At 66.7% G+C, this 27,786-nt stretch overlaps 1 protein-coding gene across 1 annotated transcript; it reads left to right on the top strand.

Moving 5' to 3' along the window:
- On the top strand, positions 1-27,101 carry LOC141478694 (phosphoribosylformylglycinamidine synthase-like; the record flags this gene model as incomplete). Its single annotated transcript, XM_074167678.1, is given in 17 exon segments — positions 1-43; positions 46-156; positions 1,672-1,703; positions 1,705-1,734; positions 2,855-3,016; positions 6,163-6,276; positions 7,453-7,584; positions 8,919-9,149; positions 10,850-11,030; positions 16,286-16,369; positions 17,466-17,621; positions 18,501-18,626; positions 19,720-19,865; positions 20,645-20,855; positions 22,155-22,246; positions 24,154-24,268; positions 26,960-27,101. Coding segments are annotated over 17 exon segments (2,108 nt in total), but the record flags the coding sequence as incomplete, so codon positions are not given.
- Between the last annotated feature and the right edge of the window lie 685 nt (positions 27,102-27,786).

The following is a 27,786-nucleotide window of genomic DNA, read 5'->3' as shown; positions in this document are numbered from 1 at the left end:
GTTCAGGGGGACAACACGGAGGAGCGGGACCTGGGGGCGGTGCAACGGGGGACCCCGAGATGGAGCAGAAGATGAACCGGGTGCTGAGGGGGTGCATCGAGAGCGGGGGGGGGAACCCCATCTGCAGCATCCACGACCAGGGGGCGGGCGGCAACGGTGGGTGAGGGGGGGGGACACACACACACACACACATGACACGAGGGGGGGGACACGACACGGGGGGGGGGGGACACGACACACACGGGGGGACACGGGGGGACGTGAAGGTCGTAGGGATGTGGGGGGACACGGGGACATGGGACGTGGGGGGGACATGGGGACGTGGGGGGGTCACAGGGACATGGGGGGGCACAGGGACGGGGGGGGGACATGGGGACATGGGGGGGCACAGGGACGTGGGGGGGTCACAGGGACATGGGGGGGTCACAGGGACATGGGGGGGCACAGGGACATGGGGGGGGACATGGGACGTGGGGGGGTCACAGGGACATGGGGGGCACAGGGACGGGGGGGGGACATGGGGACATGGGGGGGTTATAGGGACATGGGGGGACAGGGGGGACATGGGGACGGACATGGGGACACATGGGGGGGACACGGGGATGTGGGACGTGGGGGGCACAGGGGGACATGGGGGTGTTACAGGGACATGGGGGGGCACAGGGACATGGGGGGGGACATGGGGACGTGGGGGGGTCACAGGGACATGGGGGGGCACAGGGACATGGGGGGGGACATGGGGACATGGGGGGCCACAGGGACATGGGGGGGGTCACGGGACATTGGGGGGGTTATAGGGAGATGGGGGGACGGGGGGGACATGGGACGGGGGGGACATGGGGACACATGGGGGGGACACGGGGATATGGGACGTGGGGGGCACAGGGGGACATGGGGAGGACATGGGGGGGACATGGGGGGGTCAGGGGGACATGGGGGGTTACAGGGACATGGGGGGGCACAGGGACATGGGGGGGGACATGGGGGGGCACAGGGACATGGGGGACGGGGGGGACATGGGGACATGGGATGTGGGGGGGGACATGGGGACATGGGGGTGTCACAGGGACATGGGGGGGGACATGGGGACACATGGGGGGGACACGGGGATGTGGGACGTGGGGGGGCACAGGGGGACATGGGGGTGTTACAGGACATGGGGGGCACAGGGACATGGGGGGGACATGGGGACGTGGGGGGGTCACAGGGACATGGGGGGGCACAGGGACATGGGGGGGGACATGGGGACATGGGGGGCCACAGGGACATGGGGGGGGTCACGGGGACATTGGGGGGGTTATAGGGAGATGGGGGACGGGGGGGACATGGGACGGGGGGACATGGGGACACATGGGGGGGACACGGGGATATGGGACGTGGGGGGGCACAGGGGGACATGGGGAGGACATGGGGGGGACATGGGGGGTCAGGGGGACATGGGGGGGTTACAGGGACATGGGGGGGCACAGGGACATGGGGGGGGACATGGGGGGGCACAGGGACATGGGGGGACGGGGGGGACATGGGGACATGGGATGTGGGGGGGGACATGGGGACACATGGGGGGGGACACGGGGATGTGGGACATGGGGGGGACATGGGGGGGTCACAGGGACATGGGGGGACACGGGGGGGGGACAGAGGGGGGGTCCCAGCGTCCCCGTGTCCCAGGGAACGTGCTGAAGGAGCTGAGTGAACCCGCGGGGGGCTGTCATCTACGCCAGCCGCTTCCAGGTAACCCCCCCGCGACCCCCCCGGCACCCCCCATGGGACCCCCCCCCCCGGGACATCCCCCCGCAACCCCTCCCCCCCAGGACACCCCGTGGGACCCCTCCCCGGGACCCCCCCCATGGGAGACCCCCCCCCCCCACTCCGGGACAACCTCTCCCCCCGGGACCCCCCCGGGACACCTCCCCATGACCCCCCCCCCCAGGACATCCCCCCACCTCCCACCCCAGGACCCCCCCAGGACACCCCCCCTGGGACCCCCCACCATGGGGCACCCCCATAAAGGCCCCCCCTCTGTCATGTGTGTCCCCCCCCCCAGGACACCCCGTAGTGTTCCTGGCACCCCTGTCACCCCCCAATGCCCCCCTGCCCCCCCCCGCCCCCCCCCCATCCCCCATTTCCCCCCCACCCCCCCCATGCCCCCCGCTGTCCCCTGTCCCCCCCGGCCCCCCCCCCGTGCCCCGCTGTCTCCTGTCCCCCCCCATCCCCCTGTCCCCTATCTCCCCCGTGCCCCCCCGTCCCCCGGTGTCCCCTGTCCCCCCAACCCCCCATGCCCCCCGCTGTCCCCTGTCCCCCCCTGTCCCCCCTGTCCCCTGTTGTCCCCTATCTCCCCCATCCCCCCCCATGCCCCCCGCTGTCCCCTGTCCCCCGGTGTCCCCTGTCCCCCCCTGTCCCCCCCTGCCCCCCCCGTGCCCCACCGTCTCCCTGTCCCCCCCCATCCTCCCCGTCCCCCCCGTCCCCCGCCATCCCCTGTCTCCCTGTCCCCCCCCGTGCCCCCCGTGGTGTCCCCACGGTGGTGGCAGCGGGGGGACCCCACGCTGAGCGCGCTGGAGCTGTGGGGGGCCCAGTGCCCCCCGTCCCCCCACTGCCCCCCATCCCCCCACTGTCCCCCGTCCCCCCACTGTCCCCCGTGCCCCCCATCCCCCCGTACCCCCCGTGCCCCCCGTGGTGTCCCCGCGTCGGTGACACGGTGGTGGCAGCGGGGGGAACCCACTGACCCCTCTGTCCCCCCACGTCCCCCCCCTATCCTCCCCGTGCCCCCCGTCCCCCGCCATCCCCTGTCTCCCCGTCCCCCCCCCGTGCCCCCCCCCGTGGTGTCCCCGCGTCGGTGACACGGTGGTGGCAGCGGGGGGACCCCACGCTGAGCGTGCTGGAGCTGTGGGGCGCCGAGTACCAGGAGTCCAACGCGCTGCTGGTGCGACCCCCGGGGCTGGGGCTGCTGCGGGCTCTGGCCGCCCGCGAGAGGTGTCCCCTCAGCGTGGTGGGGACCATCACCGGGGACGGGAGGGTAAGGGGGCAGGGGACACCGGGGAGGGGCGGGGGGGGGGGGGGACGGACAGGGGACACGGCGCGTGGGGAGGTGTGACGTGAGAACATGGGACATGGGGATGCAGGAACGTGGGGGACACCATGGAGATGTGGGGCCGTGGAGGACATGGGGACATGGGGACACCATGGAGATGTGGGGCCATGGAGGACATGGGGACATGGGGACACCATGGAGATGTGGGGCCATGGAGGACATGGGGACACCATGGAGATGTGGGGCCGTGGAGGACATGGGGACATGGGGACACCATGGAGATGTGGGGCCGTGGAGGACATGGGGACATGGGGACACCATGGAGATGTGGGGCCATGGAGGACATGGGGACACCATGGAGATGTGGGGCCGTGGAGGACATGGGGACATGGGGACATCATGGGGAGGTGGGGCCGTGGGACAGGGGGATGCAGGAACGTGGGGGACACCATGGGGATGTGGGGCCATGGAGGACATGGGGACACCATGGAGATGTGGGGCCGTGGAGGACATGGGGACACCATGGAGATGTGGGGCCGTGGAGGACATGGGGACATGGGGACATCATGGGGAGGTGGGGACGTGGGATGTGGGGAGATGGGACATGGGGATGCAGGAACGTGGGGGACACCATGGAGTTATGGGGCCATGGAGGACATGGGGACATCATGGGGAGATGGGGACGTGGGACAGGGGGATGCAGGAACGTGGGGGACACCATGGGGATGTGGGGCCATGGAGGACATGGGGACATCATGAGGAGGTGGGGACGTGGGATGTGGGGAGATGGGACATGGGGATGCAGGAACGTGGGGGACACCATGGGGATGTGGACCCATGGAGGACATGGGGACACCATGGGGAGGTGGGGCCGTGGAGGACATGGGGACATGGGGACACCATGGGGAGGTGGGGCCGTGGGATGTGGGGAGATGGGACATGGGGATGCAGGAACGTGGGGCACACCATGGAGTTATGGGGCCATGGAGGACATGGGGACATCATGGGGAGATGGGGACGTGGGACAGGGGGATGCAGGAACGTGGGGGACACCATGGGGATGTGGGGCCGTGGAGGACATGGGGACACCATGGAGATGTGGGGCCATGGAGGACATGGGGACATCATGGGGAGGTGGGGACGTGGGATGTGGGGAGATGGGACATGGGGATGCAGGAACGTGGGGGACACCATGGGGATGTGGGGCCATGGAGGACATGGGGACATGGGGACACCATGGAGATGTGGGGCCGTGGAGGACATGGGGACACCATGGAGATGTGGGGCCATGGAGGACATGGGGACATGGGGACATCATGAGGAGGTGGGGACGTGGGATGTGGGGAGATGGGACATGGGGATGCAGGAACGTGGGGGACACCATGGAGTTATGGGGCCATGGAGGACATGGGGACATCATGGGGAGATGGGGACGTGGGACAGGGGGATGCAGGAACGTGGGGGACACCATGGAGATGTGGACCCATGGAGGACATGGGGACATGGGGACATCATGGGGAGGTGGGGACGTGGGATGTGGGGAGATGGGACATGGGGATGCAGGAACGTGGGGGACACCATGGGGATGTGGGGCCATGGAGGACATGGGGACATGGGGACACCATGGAGATGTGGGGCCGTGGAGGACATGGGGACATGGGGACATCATGAGGAGGTGGGGACGTGGGATGTGGGGAGATGGGACATGGGGATGCAGGAACGTGGGGGACACCATGGAGTTATGGGGCCATGGAGGACATGGGGACATCATGGGGAGATGGGGACGTGGGACAGGGGGATGCAGGAACGTGGGGGACACCATGGAGATGTGGACCCATGGAGGACATGGGGACATGGGGACACCATGGGGAGGTGGGGATGTGAGATGTGGGACATGGGAATGTGGGGAGGTGGGGACGTGGGATGTGGGGATGTGGGACAGGGGGATGCAGGAATGTGGGGGACACCATGGAGATGTGGGGACATGGGGACATGGAGGACACAGGGCCATGGGGAGATGGGGACGTGAGATGTAGGGACATGGGACATGGGGATGCAGGGCTGTGAGGGACACTGTGGGGACATGGGATGTAGGGATATGGAGACGTGGGGACGTGGGACGTGGGGAGATGGGGACATGGGACGTGGGACATGAGGATGCAGGGACATCGGGGACACCGTGGGGACGTGGGACATGGGGCCATGGAGAACATGGGGACATCATGGGGAGGTGGGGATGTGGGACGTGGGACATGGGACATGGGGATGTAGGAACGTGGGGGACACCATGGAGATGTGGGGCCATGGGAACATGGGGACACCATGGAGATGTGGGGCCGTGGAGGACATGGGGGCATGGGGACATGGGGACATGGGGACACCATGGAGATGTGGGGCCGTGGGGGACATGGGGACACCACGGGGAGGTGGGGCCGTGGGACATGGGGAAGCAGGAAGCCCTGAGTCCCTGGAGATGGGGAAGGTTCCTGGGGGGGTATTTTGGGGGGGTCCCGAGGTTCTTTTGGGGGGGTCCTGGGGTTCTTCTGGGGTCCCTGGAGGGGGGAAGGTTTCTGGGGGGGTTATTTTGGGGGGGGAAGGTTCCTGGGGGGGTCTTTTGGGGGGGTCCTGGGACCCTGGAGATGGGGATGGTTTGGGGGGGGTCTTTTGGGGGGGTCCCAAGGTTCTTTTGGGGGGGTCCTGGGGTTCTTTGGGGGTCCCTGGAGGGGAGAAGGTTTTGGGGGGGGGGCATTTTTGGGGGGGGGAAGGTTTTGGGGGGGGAAGGTTCCTGGGGGGGGTCTTTTGGGGGGGTCCCAAGGTTCTTTTGGGGGGGTCCTGGGGTTCTTCTGGGGTCCCTGGAGGGGGGAAGGTTTCTGGGGGGGTTGATTTGGGGGGGGATCTTTTGGGGGGGTCCCGGGGTTCTTTGGGGGTCCGTGGAGGGGGGAAGGTTTTGGGGGGGGGGGACATTTTTTGGGGGGGAAAGGTTTTGGGAGGGTGGGTATTCTGGGGGGGGAAGGTTTAGGGAGGGGGGTATTGGGGGGGGGGGAGGTTCCTGAGGGGGGTCTTTTGGGGGGGTCCCGGCCCTGCTGACCCCCCCCCCCCCCGTTCCCCGTGTCCCCCGTCCCCCCCCCCAGATCGTGCTGGTGGACGACCTGGAGTCGCCGGTGCCCGAGGGGGGGTCCCACGAGGGGCTCCCCACCCCCGTCAACCTGGAGCTGGAGTGGGTGCTGGGCAAGATGCCCCGCAAGGTGAGGGGGGGGGGACGAGGACGAGGACGGGGGGGGACACACACACGCATGGGGGGCAGGGGGGGACCCGGGGGACCTGCTGGGGTCCCCCCCAGGGGCTGGGAGCTGAGGGATACACCTGGGGTGTTGGGGACCCCCCCCAATGGGGATGGGACCCCCCCCAGTGGAAATGGGGATCCCCCCCAGTTGGGACTGGGGACACTCAATGGGGATGGGGACCCCCCCAGTTGGGAATGGGGACACTCAATGGGGATGGGACCCCCCCCAGTGGAAATGGGGATCCCCCCCAGTTGGGAATGGGGACACTCAATGGGGATGGGGACCCCCCCAGTTGGGAATGGGGACACTCAATGGGGATGGGACCCCCCCCAGTGGAAATGGGGATCCCCCCCAGTTGGGAATGGGGACACTCAATGGGGATGGGACCCCCCCCAGTGGAAATGGGGATCCCCCCCAGTTGGGACTGGGGACACTCAATGGAGATGGGGACCCCCCCAGTGGAGATGGGGATCCCCCCCAGTTGGGACTGGGGACACTCAATGGGGATGGGGACCCCCCCAGTGGAGATGGGGATCCCCCCCAGTTGGGACTGGGGACACTCAATGGAGATGGGGACCCCCCCAGTGGAGATGGGGACCCTCCCCAGTGTGATGGGGATCCCCCAGTTGGAAGTGGGGACCTCCCAGTTGGGAATTGGGACACCCAACGGAGATGGGGACCCCCCCAGTTGGGAATGGAGACCCCCCATTGGGACTGGGGACACCCAGCTGGGATGGGGACCACCATGATGATGGGACCCCCCCCAGTGGGGTTGGGGACCTCCCAGTTGGGACTGGGGACACCCAATGGGGATGGGGACCCCCCAGTTGAGAATGGGGACACCCAACTGGGATGGGAACCACCATGATGATGGGATCCCCTCACTGGGGTTGGGGACCCCCCAGTTGGGACTGGGGACACCCAACTGGGATGGGAACCGCCATGATGATGGAGACCACCCAATGGAGACTGGGGACCTCCCAGTTGGGAGTGGGGACCCCCCCAGTTGAAAATGGGGACACCCAACTGGGATTGGACCTCCATGATGATGGGGGACACCCAATGGGGCCACCCCGTGGTGATGGGACCCCCCCCGCCCCACTCTGTGCCCCCCCCCCCACTCTGTGCCCCCCCCAGGAGTTCGTGCTGCAGCGGGTGGCCCCCACCCTGCGCCCGCTGGCCCTGCCCCCGGGGCTCACGGTGCGACAGGCGCTGGAGCGGGTCCTGCGGCTACCGGCGGTGGCCAGTAAGCGCTACCTCACCAACAAGGTACCCCCGTGTCCCCTTGTGTCCCCCCGTGTCCCCTCCGTGTCCCCGACCCGCTTGGTGGCCACCATTCTCCTCCGTGTCCCCAGCCCACTTGGTGGCCACAGCCCCTCCGTGTCCCCGACCCACTCGGTGGCCACCAATCTCCTCCGTGTCCCCAACCCACTTGGTGGCCACAGCCCCTCCGTGTCCCCAACTTACTGGTGGCCACCAGTCTCTTCCATCTCCCCAACCCGCTTGGTGGCCACCAATCCCCTCCGTGTCCCAAACCCGCTTGGTGGCCACCAATCCCCTCCATGTCCCCAACCCACTCGGTGGCCACCATTCTCCTCCGTGTCCCCAACCCACTTGGTGGCCACAGCCCCTCCGTGTCCCCAGCCCACTCAGTGGCCACCAATCCCCTCCGTGTCCCCAGCCCACTCGGTGGCCACCATTCTCCTCCGTGTCCCCAACCCACTTGGTGGCCACAGCCCCTCCGTGTCCCCAACCCACTCAGTGGCCACCATTCTCCTCCGTGTCCCCAACCCACTTGGTGGCCACAGCCCCTCCGTGTCCCCAGCCCACTCAGTGGCCACCAATCCCCTCCGTGTCCCCAGCCCACTCGGTGGCCACCATTCTCCTCCGTGTCCCCAACCCACTTGGTGGCCACAGCCCCTCCATGTCCCCAACCCACTCGGTGGCCACCATTCTCCTCCGTGTCCCCAACCCACTTGGTGGCCACAGCCCCTCCGTGTCCCCAGCCCACTCAGTGGCCACCAATCCCCTCCGTGTCCCCAGCCCACTCGGTGGCCACCATTCTCCTCCGTGTCCCCAACCCACTTGGTGGCCACAGCCCCTCCGTGTCCCCAACCCACTCGGTGGCCACCAATCCCCTCCGTGTCCCCAACCCACTCAGTGGCCACCAATCTCCTCCCTGTCCTCAACCCACTTGGTGGCCACAGACCCTCCATGTCCCAAACCCACTTGGTGGCCACCAATCCCCTCCGTGTCCCAAACCCGCTTGGTGGCCACCAATCCCCTCCGTGTCCCCAACCCACTTGGTGGCCACCAATCTCCTCCATGTCCCCAACCTACTGGTGGCCACGGTCCCCTCCATGTCCCCTTGTGCCACCAATCTCCTCCATGTCCCCATCCTACTTGGTGGCCACAGTCCCCACATGTCCCAACCCCAGCCCTGTGGCCGCCAATCCCCTCTTTGTCCCCAACCTACTGGTGGCCACAATCCCCTTCGTGTCCCCAACCCACTTGGTGGCCACAGTACGACATGTCCCAACCCTGGCCCCGTGGCCACCTCCCGGCCCATGTCCACCCCCTGAGTCCACTGTCCCCTGGGGCAGGTGGACCGCTCGGTGACGGGGCTGGTGGCCCAGCAGCAGTGCGTGGGGCCTCTGCACACGCCGCTTGCCGACGTGGCCGTGGTGGCCCTGTCCCACTTCGACACGGTGGGGGCAGCCACCGCGCTGGGCGAGCAGCCCATCAAGGGCCTCTTGGACCCGGCCGCCGGTGCCCGACTGGCCCTCACCGAGGCCCTCACCAACCTGGTCTTCGCCCGCATCACCGACCTCCGGGTGAGTGCCACCGGGGCCACCACGGGGCCACCACGTGGCTATGGGAGCCATGACGCAGTCTTGGGGTGGCCATATGGAGGCCAAGGGGGCCACCACCAATGCCATGGTGTGGCCAGGGGGTGGCTACAGGAGCGGTGATGTGGTGGTGACGTGGCTATGGGATGGCCACGCCATGGGGGACATGCCACCACCATGATGTGGCCACCATGTGGCTACAGGAGCCATGAGTCGGTCTTGAGGTGGCCATGGGGTGGCCAGGCCATTGGGGCCACCACCACTGCCATGGTGTGGCCAGGGGGTGGCTACGGGAGCGGTGACGTGGTGGTGATGTGGCTATGGAGTGACCACGCCATGGGGGACATGCCATCACCACAGCGTGGCCGCCACGTGGCCACGGGAGCCGTGACGTGGTCTTGGGGTGGCCATATGGTGGCCTGGCCATTGGGGCCACCACCACTGCCATGGTGTGGCCAGGGGGTGGCTACGGGAGCGGTGACGTGGTGGTGACATGGCTATGGGGTGACCACGCCATGGGGGACATGCCATCACCACAGCGTGGCCGCCACGTGGCCACGGGAGCCGTGACGTGGTCTTGGGGTGGCCATATGGTGGCCTGGCCATTGGGGCCACCACCACTGCCATGGTGTGGCCACGGGGTGGCTACAGGAGCAGTGACGTAGTGGTGACATGGTGGTGACGTGGCTATGGGGTGGCCACACCATGGGGGACATGCCACCTCCACGGGGTGGCCAGGGGGTGGCTGTGGGAGCGATGACAACGGGATGGCCACACCATGGGGGACGTGCCACCACCACGGGGTGGCCATGGGCACAGTGGCACCTCCCTGCCGTGGCCATTGTCACCGCTCCAGCCACGGGGTGGGAGGTGACAGGGGGGTGGGGGCTGCCAGGGGACAATGGCCGGGGGGGGGAGGGGGGTGAGGGTGGCAGGAGGGGGTGGGACACGCGGTGGCACTGACCTGTCTCCTCCCCTCCTGTGTCCTCGTGTCCCCTTTGGTCGCGCCATGTGTGTCCCCCCCCCACAACCATGTCCCCTGCTCCCTGTCTTCCCCGTGACCCCCCCTATGTCCCTCCTGTGTCCCCATTTCTCGGTGTCCCCCATGTCCCCGTGACCCCCCCATGTCCCCATCTTCTCCACGTCCCCCCCCGTCCCCGTCTTCTCCATGTCCCCTGCGTGCCCCCACGTTCCTGTGTCCCCCCATGTCCCCACCTTCTCCACGTCCCCCCCCCGTGTCCCCACGTTCCTGTGTCCCCCCATGTCCCCACCTTCTCCACGTCCCCCCCCGTGTCCCCATGTTCCTGTGTCCCCCCATGTCCCCACCTTCTCCACGTCCCCCCCGTGTCCCCATGTCCCCATTTCTCCATGTGTCCCCCCCATATCCCCACCTTCTCTGTGTCCCCCCCGTATCTCCACACCTTCTTCATGTCCCACCCCGTGTTCCCGTGTCCCCCCCTTCTCCGTGTCCCCCCCGTGTCCCCACGTTCCTGTGTCCCCCCCATATCTCCACCTTCTCCACGTCCCCCCCGTGTCCCCGTGTCCCCACTTCTCCATGTGTCCCCCCCGTGTCCCCACCTTCTCCATGTCACCCCATGTCCCCATCTTCTCCGTGTCCCCGTGTCCCCATATCCCCACCTTCTCCGTGTCCCCCCCCGTGTCCCCCCGTTTCTCGCTGTCCCCAGGACGTGAAGTGCTCGGGGAACTGGATGTGGGGGGCCAAGACGGGGGCGGAGGGGGGGGCGCTGGTGACGGCCTGCGAGGGGCTGGTGGGGCTCCTGCACCGCCTGGGGGTGGCCATCGACGGTGGCAAGGACTCGCTCAGCATGGCGGCCCGCGTGGGCACCCACACCGTCATGGCGCCCGGTGAGTCCTGGGGGGGGCGCGGGGCGGGTGCTGGGGCCGGGGGGGGGGGGGCCGGGACCACGGGGGGCACCACCGTGGAGGGGGGACCCAGAGATGTCACGGCTGGGAGGTTGGGTGATGGTGCCACCACCGTGGGATGGGGGCCACAGCACCAGGACCCATGGGTGCCACCACCATGGTGATGGGTTCTGTGTCCCACCAACGTGATGAGGGGTCATGGGGGCCACCACCGTGGAGGGGGGACCCAGGGATGTCACTGCTGGGAGGTTGGGTGGTGGTGCCACCACCATGGGATGGGTGCCACAGCACCAGGACCCATGGGTGCCACCACCATGGTGATGGGTCATGGGTGCCACAGCATTAGGATGGCCCATGGGTGCCACCATCATGATGGTGGGTCATGGGTGCCACCAACATAATGAGGGGTCATGGGGGCCACCACCATGGAGCTGTGACCCATGGGTGCCACCAAGATGATGATGGATCATGGTGCCACCACAGTGGTGATGAGTTGTGGGTGCACCAGGACCCATGGGTGCCACCACCATGATGATGGGTTCTGTGTCCCACCAACGTGATGAGGGGTCATGGGGGCCACCACCGTGGAGGGGGGACCCAGGGATGTCACGGCTGGGAGGTTGGGTGGTGGTGCCACCGCTGTGGGATGGGGGCCACAGCACCAGGACCCATGGGTGCCACCACCATGGTGATGGGTCATGGGTGCCACAGCATTAGGATGGCCCATGGGTGCCACCACCATGATGATGGGTTCTGTGTCCCACCAACGTGATGAGGGGTCATGGGGGCCACCACCGTGGAGGGGGGACCCAGGGGTGTCACGGCTGGGAGGTTGGGTGGTGGTGCCACCACCATGGGATGGGTGCCACAGCACCAGGACCCATGGGTGGCACCACCATGGTGATGGGTTGTGGGTGCACCGGGACCCATGGGTGGCACCACCATGGTGATGGGCCATGGGTGCCACCAATATATTGAGGGGTCATGGGGGCCACCACCATGGAGCTGTGACCCATGGGTGCCACCAAGATGATGATGGATCATGGTGCCACCACAGTGGTGATGAGTTGTGGGTGCACCAGGACCCATGGGTGCCACCACCATGATGATGGGTTCTGTGTCCCACCAACGTGATGAGGGGTCATGGGGGCCACCACCGTGGAGGGGGGACCCAGGGGTGTCACTGCTGGGAGGTTGGGTGGTGGTGCCACCACCATGGGATGGGTGCCACAGCACCAGGACCCATGGGTGCCACCACCATGGTGATGGGTCATGGGTGCCACAGCATTAGGATGGCCCATGGGTGCCACCATCATGATGGTGGGTCATGGGTGCCACCAACGTAATGAGGGGTCATGGGGGCCACCACCATGGAGCTGTGACCCATGGGTGCCACCAAGATGATGATGGATCATGGTGCCACCACAGTGGTGATGAGTTGTGGGTGCACCAGGACCCATGGGTGCCACCACCATGGTGATGGGTCATGGGTGCCACCAACGTGATGAGGGGTCATGGGGGCCACCACCGTGGAGGGGGGACCCAGGGATGTCACGGCTGGGAGGTTGGGTGGTGGTGCCACCGCTGTGGGATGGGGGCCACAGCACCAGGACCCATGGGTGGCACCACCATGGTGATGGGTTGTGGGTGCACCGGGACCCATGGGTGGCACCACCATGGTGATGGGCCATGGGTGCCACCAATATATTGAGGGGTCATGGGGGCCACCACCATGGAGCTGTGACCCATGGGTGCCACCAAGATGATGATGGATCATGGTGCCACCACAGTGGTGATGAGTTGTGGGTGCACCAGAACCAATGGGTGCCACCACCATGATGATGGGTTCTGTGTCCCACCAACATGATGAGGGGTCATGGGGGCCACCACTGTGGAGGGGGGACCCAGGGATGTCACGGCTGGGTGGATGGGTGGTGGTGCCACCGCCGTGGGATGGGAGCCACAGCACCAGGACCCATGGGTGCCACCACCATGGTGATGGTCATGGGTGCCACCATCATGATGGGTTGTGGGTGCCACCAGCATAATGAGGGGTCATGGGTTGGGATGGACCCATGGGTGGCACCACCATGGTGATGGGCCATGGGTGCCACAGCTCTAGGACTCATGGGTGCCACCACCGTGGTGATGGGTCATGGGTGCACCAGAACCAATGGGTGCCACCACCATGATGATGGGTTCTGTCTCCCACCAACATGTGGTGATGAGTTGTGGGTGCACCAGGACCCATGGGTGCCACCACAATGATGATGGGTGATGGTGCCACCATCACGATGATGGGTCATGGGTGCCACCACCGTGGCGCTGTGACCCATGGGTGCCACCAAGATGATCATGGGTCATGGTGCCACCACAGTGGTGATGAGTTGTGGGTGCACCAGGACCCATGGGTGCCACCACCATGGTGATGGGCCATGGGTGCCACAGCTCTAGGACTCATGGGTGCCATCGCCATGGTGATGGGTCATGGGTGCACCAGAACCAATGGGTGCCACCACCATGATGACGGGTTCTGTGTCCCACCAACGTGATGAGGGGTCATGGGGGCCACCACTGTGGAGGGGGGACCCAGGGATGTCACAGCTGGGTGGATGGGTGGTGGTGCCACCGCCGTGGGATGGGAGCCACAGCACCAGGACCCATGGGTGCCACCACCATGGTGATGGTCATGGGTGCCACCATCATGATGGGTTGTGGGTGCCACCAGCATAATGAGGGGTCATGGGTTGGGATGGACCCATGGGTTGGGATGGACCCATGGGTGGCACCACCATGGTGATGGGCCGTGGGTGCCACAGCTCTAGGACTCATGGGTGCCACCACCGTGGTGATGGGTCGTGGGTGCCACCAATATATTGAGGGGTCATGGGGGCCACCACCATGGAGCTGTGACCCATGGGTGCCACCAAGATGATGATGGATCATGGTGCCACCACAGTGGTGATGAGTTGTGGGTGCACCAGGACCCATGGGTGCCACCACCATGTTGATGGGTCATGGGTGCCACAGCTCTAGGACCCATGGGTGCCACCACCGTGGTGATGGGTCATGGGTGCCACAGCATTGGGATGGCCCATGGGTGCCACCATCATGATGGTGGGTTATGGGTGCCACCGCAATGATGGGTTGTGGGTGCTACCAGATTAATGAGGAGTCATGGGTTGGGATGGACCCATGGGTGCCACCACCATGGTGATGGCCATAGGTGCCACCATGATGATGGGTTGTGGATGCCACCAGCTTAATGAGGGGTCATGGGTGCCACAGCACCAGGACCCATGGGTGCCACCACCATGATGATGGGTTCTGTGTCCCACCAACATGAAGAGGGGTCATGGAGGCCACCACCATGGAGGGGGACCCAGGGATGTCACGGCTGGGTGGATGGGTGGTGGTGCCACCGCTGTGGGATGGGGGCCACAGCACCAGGACCCATGGGTGCCACCACCATGGTGATGGTCATGGGTGCCACCATCATGATGGGTTGTGGGTGCCACCAGCATAATGAGGGGTCATGGGTTGGGATGGACCCATGGGTGGCACCACCATGGTGATGGGCCATGGGTGCCACAGCTCTAGGACTCATGGGTGCCACCACCGTGGTGATGGGTCGTGGGTGCCACCAATATATTGAGGGGTCATGGGGGCCACCACCATGGAGCTGTGACCCATGGGTGCCACCAAGATGATGATGGATCATGGTGCCACCACAGTGGTGATGAGTTGTGGGTGCAGCAGGACCCATGGGTGGCACCACCATGATGATGGGTTCTGTGTCCCACCAACATGAAGAGGGGTCATGGGGGCCACCACCGTGGAGGGGGGACCCAGGGATGTCACGGCTGGGAGGTTGGGTGGTGGTGCCACCGCTGTGGGATGGGGGCCACAGCACCAGGACCCATGGGTGCCACCACCATGGTGATGGGTCATGGGTGCCACAGCATTAGGATGGCCCATGGGTGCCACCATCATGATGGTGGGTCATGGGTGCTACCAACGTAATGAGGGGTCATGGGGGCCACCACCGTGGTGCTGTGACCCAATGGGTGCCACCAAGATGATGATGGATCATGGTGCCACCACAGTGGTGATGAGTTGTGGGTGCACCAGGACCCATGGGTGCCACCACCATGGTGATGGGTCATGGGTGCACCAGAACCAATGGGTGCCACCACCATGATGATGGGTTCTGTGTCCCACCAACATGTGGTGATGAGTTGTGGGTGCACCAGGACCCATGGGTGCCACCACAATGATGATGGGTGATGGTGCCACCATCACGATGATGGGTCATGGGTGCCACCACCGTGGCGCTGTGACCCATGGGTGCCACCAAGATGATCATGGGTCATGGTGCCACCACAGTGGTGATGAGTTGTGGGTGCACCAGGACCCATGGGTGCCACCACCATGGTGATGGGCCATGGGTGCCACAGCTCTAGGACTCGTGGGTGCCATCACCATGGTGATGGGTCATGGGTGCACCAGAACCAATGGGTGCCACCACCATGATGATGGGTTCTCTGTCCCACCAACATGATGAGGGGTCATGGGGGCCACCACTGTGGAGGGGGGACCCAGGGATGTCACAGCTGGGTGGATGGGTGGTGGTGCCACCGCCGTGGGATGGGAGCCACAGCACCAGGACCCATGGGTGCCACCACCATGGTGATGGTCATGGGTGCCACCATCATGATGGGTTGTGGGTGCCACCAGCATAATGAGGGGTCATGGGTTGGGATGGACCCATGGGTTGGGATGGACCCATGGGTGGCACCACCATGGTGATGGGCCGTGGGTGCCACAGCTCTAGGACTCATGGGTGCCACCACCGTGGTGATGGGTCGTGGGTGCCACCAATATATTGAGGGGTCATGGGGGCCACCACCATGGAGCTGTGACCCATGGGTGCCACCAAGATGATGATGGATCATGGTGCCACCACAGTGGTGATGAGTTGTGGGTGCACCAGGACCCATGGGTGCCACCACCATGGTGATGGGTCATGGGTGCCACAGCATTGGGATGGCCCATGGGTGCCACCATCATGATGGTGGGTCATGGGTGCCACCAACGTAATGAGGGGTCATGGGGGCCACCACCGTGGTGCTGTGACCCAATGGGTGCCACCACCCTTTCTTCTGCCCATGGGTGACCCGCCCCCTCCGTGACCCATGACCCCGGGTGACCCCCTGTGACCTCTGACCCCTGCCCAGGCACCGTGGTGGTCTCGGCCTACGCCGTGTGCCCCGACATCACGGCCACCGTCACCCCTGACCTCAAGTGTCCCGACGGCAAAGGTCAGTGACCCTGGGGGGGGCGGGGGGGGGGGAAGGTGGGGGGGGAATTGGGGTGTCCTCAGGGAGCCAGGACCCCCCCATGGATTTTGGGGTCCCCCAGGAGCCCCACTGTGACCCCTGGGGAGTTTTGGGGTGCCCATGAGGGGCTTCATGGGAGCCACGCGGGTGGTGACATCTTGGGGTGCTTGGAACCCTGGGGACATTTTGGGGTGCTGTGACCCCTGGGGGGGGGACGGGGTGCCTTTGGGGGTGCCGTACCCCACCCCCACCCCACCCCCGGATTTTGGGGTCCCCCAGGAGCCCTGCTGTGACCCCTGGGGAGTTTTGGGGTGCCCATGAGGGGCTTTAGAATAACCAAGGGGGGGTGGTGACATCTTGGGGTGCTTCAAACCCTGGGGACATTTTGGGGTGCTGTGACCCCTGGGGGGGATGGGGTGCCTTTGGGGGTGCTGTACCCCCCCCCCCCCAGATTTTGGGGTCCCTGCTGTGACCCCTGGGGAGTTTTGGGGTGCCCATGAGGGGCTTTAGAATAACCAAGGGGGGGTGGTGACATCTTGGGGTGCTTCAAACCCTGGGGACATTTTGGGGTGCTGTGACCCCTGGGGGGGGGCAGGGTGCCTTTGGGGGTGCTGTACCCCCACACACACACATTTTGGGGTCCCTGCTGTGACCCCTGGGGAGTTTTGGGGTGCCCTCAGGGGGTGACAACCCCCCCATGGATTTTGGGGTGCCCATGAGGGGCTTTATGGGAGCCAAGGGGGGTGGTGACATCTTGGGGTGCTTGGAACCCTGGGGACATTTTGGGGTGCTGTGACCCCTGGGGGGGGGGGCTGGGGTGCCTTTGAGGGTGCCAAACCCCACCCCCACCCCACCCCCGGATTTTGGGGTCCCCCAGGAGCCCTGCTGTGACCCCTGGGGAGTTTTGGGGTGCCCATGAGGGGCTTTAGAATAACCAAGGGGGGGTGGTGACATCTTGGGGTGCTTGGAACCCTGGGGACATTTTGGGGTGCTGTGACCCCTGGGGGGGGGGGCAGGGGTGCCTTTGGGGGTGCCGTACCCCACCCCCACCCCCCCCACGGATTTTGGGGTCCCCCAGGAGCCCTGCTGTGGGTGCAGCTGAGCCCGGGGCGGCACCGTTTGGGGGGCAGTGCCCTGGCCCAGGTCTTCTCCCAGTTGGGGGACCAGTGCCCCGACCTGGAGCACCCCGAAATCCTGGCCAGCGCCTTCCGCGTCACCCAGAGCCTCATCCAAGGTGGGGGGGGGGGGGGGGGGTCCGGGGGGGGCACCACCGCGGGTTGGGGGGGGGGGGGGCGTAGGGGAGGGGACACCCCAGGGGAGTTGGGGGGGGGACACCCCTAGAGGTTTTGGGGGGCTGGGGGATGGGGGGGGCACCCTCGGGGGGTTGGGGGGTTGGGGGGGGGGGGGCACCACTGCGGGTTGGGGGGGGGGGGGAATAGGGGAGGGGACACCCCAAGGGGGTTGGGGGGGGACACCCCTAGGGGTTTTGGGGGGCTGGGGAATGGGGGGGGCACCCTCGGGGGGTTGGGGGATTTGCGGGGGGGGGCACCCCAGGGGGGGAATCATGGGGGGCCATGGGGGGGATAACACACCCCAGGGGGGTTGGGGGGGGACACCCCTAGGGGTTTTGGGGGGCTGGGGGGGACACAATGACAATCCCAGGGGAATTGGGGGGCTGGGGCGGGGGGACACCCCCGGGGGGGGGATGAGGGGGGGGGCCACAGCCCGGGGGGGATGGGGGGCCATGGGGGAGGGCACCCCCAGGGGTGTGTGTTACGGGGGGGCAATGGTTAGGGGGTGACACCCCGGGGGGGGGGGGGGGTTGGGGGGGACACCCCTAGGGGTTTTGGGGGGCTGTGGGGGGGGACACAATGACACTCCCAGGGGAATTGGGGGGCCGGGGGGGGGGGGGGCACCCCGGGGGGGGGTGGATCATGGGGGGGTCATGGGAGGAGATGCCCCAGGTGACACGGGGTGACCCGGAGTTGGGGGGGTGCGGTGGAGGTGGTAGCCCCTGGGTGACCCCGGGGTGACAGTGGGTGACCCCGGGGTGACCCCGGGGTGACACCGGGGTGACCGTGTCCCCCCCCCTCGTCCCGTCCCCCCCCCGCAGAGGGGGCGCTGAGCGCGGGCCACGACGTGAGCGACGGGGGGCTCCTCAGCTGCGTCCTGGAGATGGCCTTCGCCGGCAACTGTGGCCTCCGCGTGGACATGGCCACCGTCCCCCCCGGCACCTCCCGTGAGTCACTGTCACCTTGTCACCTCCCCCCGTACCCCACCCCCCCATCCCCTCCCCACACCCCGGGACAACCCCCACCCCCCCCCAGGAACCCCCCCAGGAACCCCCCGGAGAACCCTCAGCTCCGTGTCCCACCTCCCGTCTCCTCCTGTCCCCTGCCTCCAGGTGGCCCCGCGTCCCCACGTCCCACGTTCCTCTGTCCCCACATCCCCTTGTCCCCTTGTCCCCTTGTCCCCATGTCCCACATCTCCATGGTCTGATGGTCCCTGTCCCCTCCTTGTCCCCATGTCCCACATCTCCATGGTCTGATGGTCCCTGTCCCCTCCTTGTCCCCATGTCCCACATCTCCATGGTCTGATGGCCCCTGTCCCCTCCTTGTCCCCATGTCCCCACATGTCCCCACATCCCACATCTCCATGGTTTGATGGCCCCTGTCCCCCTCTTCCACCCTTGTCCCATGTCCCCAACACTCCTGTCCCACGTTCTTGTCCCCATGTCCCCTGTCCCCCATGTCCCCTCTCCCCCATGTCCCCATGTCCCATATCTCCACATCTGGTGGCCCATGTCACCCTCTTCCACCCTTGTCCCATGTCCCCAACTACTCCTGACCCCACCGCATCCTTGTCCCCATGTCCCTCGTCCCCCATGTCCCATATCTCCACGTCTGATGGCCGCTGTCCCCCTCTTCCACCCTTGTCCCATGTCCCCAACTACTCCTGTCCCATGTCCCTCTCCATGTCCCTTGTCCCTCGTCCCCCATGTCCCATATCTCCACATCTGATGGCCCATGTCCCCCCCTTGTCCCCAATATCCCCATGACCCACATCCCCCTGTCCCACGTCTCTGTCCCCATGTCCCACATCTCCATGGTCTGATGGCCCCTGTCCCCTCCTTGTCCCCACGTCCCCACACGTTCCCATGTCCCACATCTCCATGTCTGATGGCTCATGTCACCCTCTTCCACCCTTGTCCCATGTCCCCAACTACTCCTGTCCCACATCCCTGTCCCCATGTCCCTTGTCCCCCATGTCCCCATGACCCATATCTCCACGTCTGATGGCCCCTGTCCCCCCTTGTCCCCATGTCCCCGCAGCGCTGGCCGTGCTGTTCGCGGAGGAGCCAGGGTTGGTGCTGGAGGTGCCGGTGGCCACCAGCGTGGCCATCTGTCGCCGCTACCAGGAGGCCGGTGTGTCCTGTGTCCCCATCGGCCACAGTGGCCCCTACGGGCCCGAGGCCACGGTGAGGGGACGTGGGGACATGGAGGGGTGACAGGGGGGCACGGCTGGCCCCGTGGGCACGGGAGGTGACTTGGGAGGTGGACCTGCAGGTGTGTCCCCATGGTGGCCTGGGGGACAGGAGGTGGCCATTGTCCCCACAGTGTCATGGTGGCCGTGGCCATGTCCCCATGGCCATGTCCCCATGGTGGCCTGGGGGGACAGGAGGTGGCCATTGTCCCCATGGCAGGTTGAGGTGGTGGTGGCCATGATGGTGGCCATGTCCCCATATCCCTCACCATCCTGGTGTCCCCATGGTGGGTCGAGGTGGTGGTGGCCATGATGGTGGCCATGTCCCTCACCATCCCCATGTCCCATTGGCAGGTTGAGGTGGTGGTGGCCACGTCCCCATGTCTCTCACCGTCCCCATGTCTCTCACCATCCCCATGTCCCCATGGTGTGTCGAGGTGGTGGTGGCCATGGTGATGGCCATGGTGGTGGCCGTGTATCCATGTCCCTCACCATCCCCATGTCCCCATGGTGGGTCGAGGTGGTGGTGGTTATGGTGGTGGCCATGACGGCGGCCATGTCTCCATGTCTCTCACGATCCCCGTGTCCCAGTGGCAGGTTGAGGTGGTGGTGGCCATGTCCCCATGTGTCTCACCATCCCCATGTCCCCATGGTGGGTTGAGGTGGTGGTGGCCATGACGGTGGCCATGTCCCTCACCGTCCCCATGGCAGGTTGAGGCGGTGGTGGCCATGATGGTGGCCATGTCCCTCACCGTCCCCATGTCCCCATGGCAGGTTGAGGTGGTGGTGGCAGGGACATCCCTGCTCTCCGAGCCCGTGGGGGACCTGCGGGGGGTCTGGGAGGAGACCAGTTTCCGACTGGAGCGGGAACAGGCGGCCCCAGAGTGTGTGGCCCAGGAGGAGGCCGAGCTGCGCCGGCGTCAGGGACCCTCCTTCACCCTCACCTTCGACCCCTACGAGGAGCCCCCCCTGCTCCGGCAAATGGGTGAGGTGCTGGGAGGGGGGGGACATGGTGGGGGGCTGGAGGAGACCTGTGGGGTTGGGGGGACATGGGTTCATGGGGGTCTGGATGGTTATGGGGGATCGTGGGGGGCTGGGAGAACATGGGGGTCATGGAGAGACATGGGGGTCTGGGGGACCATGGGGGGCTGGAGGATCATGGGGGTCTGGAAGAACATGGGGGTCTGGGGGATCATGGGGGTCTGGAGGATCATGGGGGTCTGGGAGAACATGGGGGGCTGGAGGATTATGAGGGTCATGGAGGTCTGGGGAAGACATGGGGGTCTGGAAGAACATGGGGGGCTGGTGGGTCATGGAGGTCATGGAGGCCTGAGAAGACACGTGGGTCTGGAGAAGACATGGGGCTCTGGGAGGACATGTGAGACTGGAGGATCATGGGGGGCTGGAGGATCATGGGGGGATATGGGGGCCTGGGAGAACATGGGGGTCTGGAGGATCATGGGGGTCATGGAGGTCTGGGCAAGACATGGGGCTCTGGGAGAACATATGGGGCTGGAGGATCATGGGGGTCTGGAAGAACATGGGGGTCTGGGGGATCATGGGGGTCTTGAGCGTCTTGGAGGTCTGGGGAAAACATGGGGGGCTGGTGGGTCATGGGGGTCATGGAGGTCTGAGGAGATGTGGGTCTGGAGAGACATGGGGGTCTGGAGGATCATGGGGGTCTTGGGGATCATGGAGGTCTGGGGAAGACATGGGGCTCTGGGAGAACATGTGGGGCTGGAGGATCATGGGGGGCTGGGGGATGATGGGGGGACATGGGGGCCTGGGAGAACATGGGGGTCTGAGGGATCATGGGGGGCTGGAGGATCATGGGGGTCTTGGGGGGTCATGGGGCTCTGGGAGAACATGGGGCTCTGGGAGAACATGTGGGGCTGGAGGATCATGAGGGTCATGGAGGTCTGAGGAGACATGTGGGTCTGGAGAGACATGGGGGTCATGAGGGTTGTGGGGGGACCGTGGGGGGCTCTGGGCGCACATGGGGGTCTGGGAGAACGTGTGGGGCTGGGGAATCATGGGGGTCTGGGACAACATGGGGGTCATGGGTGATGGGGGGCTGTGGGGCCCTGGGGGGTCTGTGGGTCCCATGGGGGTGTCCGTGGGTCTGGGGGTGACGTCGTTGGCCCCAGAGTCCCTGGGGCCACAGGTGGCCATGGGGGGCCCGTGGGGCCATTGGGGGGGGGGGGGTGTCTATGGGTCCCATGGGGGGGGTCTGTGGGTCCCATGGGGGTGTCCGTGGGTCCGGGGGTGACGTCGTTGTCCCCAGAGTCCCCGGGGCCGCGGGTGGCCGTGCTGCGGGAGGAGGGGAGCAACGGCGACCGGGAGATGGCGGCCGCCTTCGTCATGGCCGGCTTCCAGGTGAGGGGCTCGGTGGCCCAGGGGCTCGGTGGCCCGGGGACCCGGTGGTTGGGGGGGGTTGGTGGCCCCAGGGGTTGGTGGCCCAGTGGCCCAGCCGTGGGGGGCTCAGTGGCCCTGGGGGTTGGTGGCCCCAGGGGTTGGTGGCCCAGTGGCCCAGCCGTGGGGGGCTCAGTGGCCCGGTGGCCGAGGGTCCCAGACATGGGGGGCTCGGTGGCCCTGGGGGTTGGTGGCCCTGGGGGTTGGCGGCCCAGTGGCCCAGCTGTGGGGGGCTCAGTGGCCTGGGGGTTGGTGGCCCCAGGAGTTGGTGGCCCAGGGTCCCAGCCATGTGGGGCTTGGTGGCCCAGGGGCTCAGTGGCCCGGGGGTTGGTGGCCCAGGGCTCAGTGGCCAAGGGTCCCAGCCATGGCGGGACTTGGTGGCCCAGGGGGTTGGTGGCCCAGTTGTGGGGGGCTTAGTAGCCAAGAGCTTGGTGGCCCAGGGGTTGGTTGTCCGGGACTCGGTGGCCCAGGGGGTTGGTGGCCCAGGACTCGGTGGCCCAGGGCTCAGTGGCCTGGGGTCCCAACTCATGTGGGACTTGGTGGCCCAGGGGGTTGGTGGCCCAGGAGTTGGTGGCCCAGGACTTGGTGGCCCAGGGCTCAGTGGCCTGGGGTCCCAGCCATGTGGGACTTGGTGGCCCAGGACGTTGGTGGCCAGGAGGTTGGTGGCCCGGGACTCAGTGGCCCAGGGCTCAGTGACGTGGGTTCCCAGCTGTGTGGGACTTGGTGGCCCAGGGGGTTGGTGGCCAGGGGGTTGGTGGCCCGGGACTCGGTGGCCTGGGGTCCCAACTCATGTGGGACTTGGTGGCCCAGGGGGTTGGTGGCCTGGGACTCGGTGGCCCAGGGCTCAGTGACCTGGGTTCCCAGCTGTGTGGGACTTGGTGGCCCAGGGCGTTGGTGGCCTGGGACTTGGGGGCTTGGTGGCCCGGGGCTCAGTGGCCTGGGGTCCCAGCCATGTGGGACTTGGTGGCCCAGGAGTTGGTGGCCCGGGGCTCAGTGGCCTGGGGTCCCAGGCATGTGGGACTTGGTGGCCCAAGGGGTTGGTGGCCCGGTGGCCCAGTTGTGGCGGGCTTGGTGGCCAAGAGCTTGGTGGCCCAGGGGGTTGGTGGCCCGGGACTCGGTGGCCCAGGGCTCAGTGGCCTGGGGTCCCAGCCATGTGGGACTTGGTGGCCCAAGGGGTTGGTGGCCCGGTGGCCCAGTTGTGGGGGGCTTGGTGGCCAAGAGCTTGGTGGCCTGGGGGGTTGGTGGCCCGGGACTCGGTGGCCCAGGGCTCGGTGGCCTGGGGTCCCAGGCACGTGGGACTTGGTGGCCCAGGGGGTTGGTGGCCCAGTTGTGGGGGGCTTAGTGGCCAAGAGCTTGGTGGCCCAGGGGTTGGTTGTCCGGGACTCGGTGGCCCAGGGGGTTGGTGGCCCAGGACTCGGTGGCCCAGGGCTCAGTGGCCTGGGGTCCCAACTCATGTGGGACTTGGTGGCCCAGGACGTTGGTGGCCAGGAGGTTGGTGGCCCGGGACTCGGTGGCCCAGGGCTCAGTGGCCTGGGGTCCCAACTCATGTGGGACTTGGTGGCCCAGGGGGTTGGTGGCCCGGGACTCAGTGGCCCAGGGCGTTGGTGGCCTGGGACTTGGGGGCTTGGTGGCCCAGGGCTCAGTGGCCTGGGGTCCCAGCCATGTGGGACTTGGTGGCCCAAGGGGTTGGTGGCCCGGTGGCCCAGTTGTGGCGGGCTTGGTGGCCAAGAGCTTGGTGGCCCAGGGGGTTGGTGGCCCGAGACTCGGTGGCCCAGGGCTCGGTGGCCTGGGGTCCCAGGCACATGGGACTTGGTGGCCCGGGGGGTTGGTGGCCCGGTGGCCACTTGCCCCAGCCCCACGGTTGCCCGCAGGTGTGGGACGTGACCACCCAGGACCTGTGCTCGGGGTCCCTCTCCCTCGACGGCTTCCGGGGGCTCGTCTTCGTGGGGGGGTTCAGTTACGCCGACGTCCTGGGCTCCGCCAAGGGTGAGAGATGGGGGGCCCCCCCCCGGCACCCCCAAATCATGGGGGGGGTGTCTGGGGGCCCCAGTGGGGTTTGGGGGGGGGGGGGGTCACTGTTGGGGGGGGTCCATGGTTTGGGGGGGGCCCCAGTGGGGTTTGGGGGGGGGGGGTCACTGTTGGGGGGGTGGTCCATGGTTTGGGGGGGCCCCGGGGGGGTTTGGGAGGGTCCCAGGGGAGTTGGGGGGGTCACTGTTGGGGGGGGGTGTCCATGGTTTGGGGGGGCCCTAGGGGAGTTTTAGGGGTCACTGTCGGGGGGTGCATGGTTTGGGGGGTCCCAGGGTAGTTGGGGGTCACTGTTGGGGGGGGGGGTCCATGGTTTGGGGGGGCCCCAGTGGGGTTTGGGGGGGTCACTGTTGGGGGGGGGGGCATGGTTTGGGGGGGGTCCATGGTTTGGGGGGGCCCCAGTGGGGTTTGGGGGGGTCACTGTCAGGGGGGTTCCATGGTTTGGGGGGGCCCCGGTGGAATTTGGGGGGGTCACTGTCGGGGGGGTTCATGGTTTGGGGGTGGTTGGGGGGGTGTCACTGTCGGGGGGTCACTGTTTGGGGGGGCCCCGGTGGGGTTTGGGGGGGGTCACTGTCAGGGGGGGTCCATGGTTTTAGGGGGCCCCAGTGGAATTTGGGGGGGTCACTGTCGAGGGGGGTTCATGGTTGGGGGGGGGGTCCATGGTTTGGGGGGGCCCCAGTGGGATTTGGGGGTCACTGTTGGGGTCTCCCCAATTTGGGGGTGCCCCTGCTTTGGGGGGTGTTTGGGGGACCCCATTTTTGGGGGTGTCATTTTTGGGGTGTCCTCAGTTTGGGGGTGTTTGGGGGACCCCATTTTTGGGGGTGTCCCTGGTTTGGGGGTGCCATTTGGGGGTGTCTCCAGTTTTGGGGTGTCCCCGGTTTGGGGTGCCACTGCTTTGGGGGGCACTGGGTGTTGGGGGGACCGCATTTTTGGGGGTGTCCCCAGTTTGGGGGGTGTCAGGTGGGGGGTGTCCCCAGTTTTGGGGTGCTGGATGGGGGTGTCCCCAGTTTGGGGGTGTCCAGTGACGGTGTCCCTAGTTTTGGGATGTCCCCAGTTTGGGGGTGTCCTGTGGGGGTGTCCCCAGTTTTGGGGTGTCCTCGTTTTGGGGGTGCCACTGCTTTGGGGGGCGCTGGGTGTTGGGGGGGGACCACATTTTTGGGGGTGTCCCCCGGTTTGGGGGGTGTCGGGTGGGGGGGTGTCCCCAGTTTTGGGGTGTCAGGTGGGGGTGTTCCCATTTTTGGGGTGTCCCCATTTTGGGGGTGCCGCTGCTTTGGGGGGCGCTGGCTGTTGGCAGGACCCCATTTTTGGGGGTGTCCTCCCGGTTTGGGGGGTGTCGGGTGGGGGTGTCCCTAGTTTTGGGGTGTCCCCAGTTTGGGGGTGCCAGCTGTTGGGGGGGGACCCATTTTTGGGGGTGTCCCTGGTTTGGGGGTGCCGTTTTGGGATGTTCCCAGTTTGGGGGTGTCCTGTGGGGGTGTCCCCAGTTTTGGGGTGTCCTCGTTTTGGGGGTGCCACTGCTTTGGGGGGCGCTGGGTGTTGGGGGGGGGACCACATTTTTGGGGGTGTCCCCCGGTTTGGGGGGGTTTCGGGTGGGGGTGTCCCCAGTTTTGGGGTGCTGGATGGGGGGTGTCCCCAGTTTGGGGGTGTCCAGTGACGGTGTCCCTAGTTTTGGGGTGTCCCCAGTTTGGGGGGGGGGTATCATTTTGGGGTGTCCTCAGTTTGGGGGTGCCAGCTGTTGGGGGGGGACCCATTTTTGGGGGTGTCCCTGGTTTGGGGGTGCCGTTTTGGGATGTCCCCAGTTTGGGGGTGTCCTGTGGGGGTGTTCCCAGTTTGGGGGTGTCCCCGTTTTGGGGGTGCCACTGCTTTGGGGGGCACTGGGTGTTGGGGGGGACCGCATTTTTGGGAGTGTCCCCAGTTTGGGGGTGTCGGGTGGGGGGGTGTCCTCAGTTTTGGGGTGTCCCCATTTTGGGGGTGCCGCTGCTTTGGGGGGTGCTGGCTGTTGGCAGGACCCCATTTTTGGGGGTGTCCTCCCGGTTTGGGGGGTGTCGGGTGGGGGTGTCCCTAGTTTTGGGGTATCCCCAGTTTGGGGGTGCCAGCTGTTGGGGGGGGACCCATTTTTGGGGGTGTCCCTGGTTTGGGGGTGCCGTTTTGGGATGTTCCCAGTTTGGGGGTGTCCTGTGGGGGTGTCCCCATTTTTGGGGTGTCCCCGGTTTAGGGGTGCCACTGCTTTGGGGGGCACTGGGTGTTGGGGGGGGACCGCATTTTTGGGAGTGTCCCCAGTTTGGGGGTGTCGGGTGGGGGGGGGTGTCCTCAGTTTTGGGGTGTCCCCATTTTGGGGGTGCCGCTGCTTTGGGGGGCGCTGGCTGTTGGCAGGACCCCATTTTTGGGGGTGTCCTCCCGGTTTGGGGGGTGTCGGGTGGGGGGGTGTCCTTAGTTTTGGGGTGTCCCCAGTTTGGGGGTGCCAGCTGTTGGGGGGGGACCCATTTTTGGGGTGTCCCTGGTTTGGGGGGGGGTGCCATTTTGGGGGTGTTCCCATTTTGGGGGGGTGTCCTGTGGGGGTGTCCCTAGTTTTGGGGTGTCCCCAGTTTGGGGGGGGTGCCGGGTTGGGGTGTCCCCGGTTTGGGGGTGCCCTGACCCACCCCCCCCCCCCCTCAGGCTGGGCGGGGGCCGTGCGCTTCCACCCCCAAGTTCGGGGGGCCCTGGAGCGGTTCCGGCGTCGCCCCGAAACCTTCAGCCTCGGGGTCTGCAACGGCTGCCAGCTGCTGGCCCTGCTGGGCTGGGTGGGACCCCCCCCGCGGTGAGTTACTGGGGGGGGGGGGGGGCACCCATAGGTGGGGGGGGGGGGCACCCGTGGGTGGGGGGGGGGGCACCCATAGGGGGCCACCCATGGGGGTTGGGAGCATCCCTGGGGGGTCCCATGGGGGGGAAGGATGCCCCCCCCATACCCCCCCGGAGAGTTATTGGGGGGGGGGGGACACCCATGGGGGGTCCCAGGGAGGGGGGGGGTCACCCATGGGTGGGGGGGGCACCCATAGGGGGGCACCCATGGGAGTTGGGGGGGGTGTCCCTGGGGGGGGTCCCATGGGGGGAAAGACCCCCCCCCCAACTACTGGCCCTGATGGGCTGGGTGGGACCCCCCCCCGCGGTGAATTATTGGGGGGGGGGGCACCCATGGGTGGGGGGGGACCCATAGGGGGGCACCCATGGGGGTTGGGGGGGGGTCCCTGGGGGGGGTCCCATGGGGGGAAGGACCCCCCCCCCCAACTGCTGGCCCTGCTGGGCTGGGTGGGGACCCCCCCCACAGTGAGTTATTGGGGGGGGGGCACCCGTGGGGGGGTCCCGGGGGGGGGGGGGGGGGGGCACCCGTGGGGGGGGGGGGGCACCCATGGGGGTTGAGGGAGTCCCTTGGGGGGGGGGGGGGCTGGGGCTGGGGACCCAATTGGAGGGGGGGGGGTGGGTGTCCTTGGGGGGGGGTATTGGGG

The sequence above is a fragment of the Numenius arquata genome, unplaced genomic scaffold (assembly GCF_964106895.1).
Source record: "Numenius arquata unplaced genomic scaffold, bNumArq3.hap1.1 HAP1_SCAFFOLD_1208, whole genome shotgun sequence".
Taxonomy (NCBI): Eukaryota; Metazoa; Chordata; class Aves; order Charadriiformes; family Scolopacidae; genus Numenius; species Numenius arquata.
The sequence above is the reverse complement of the archived record's forward strand: the minus strand, read 5'-3'. Positions and strand labels throughout refer to the sequence as shown.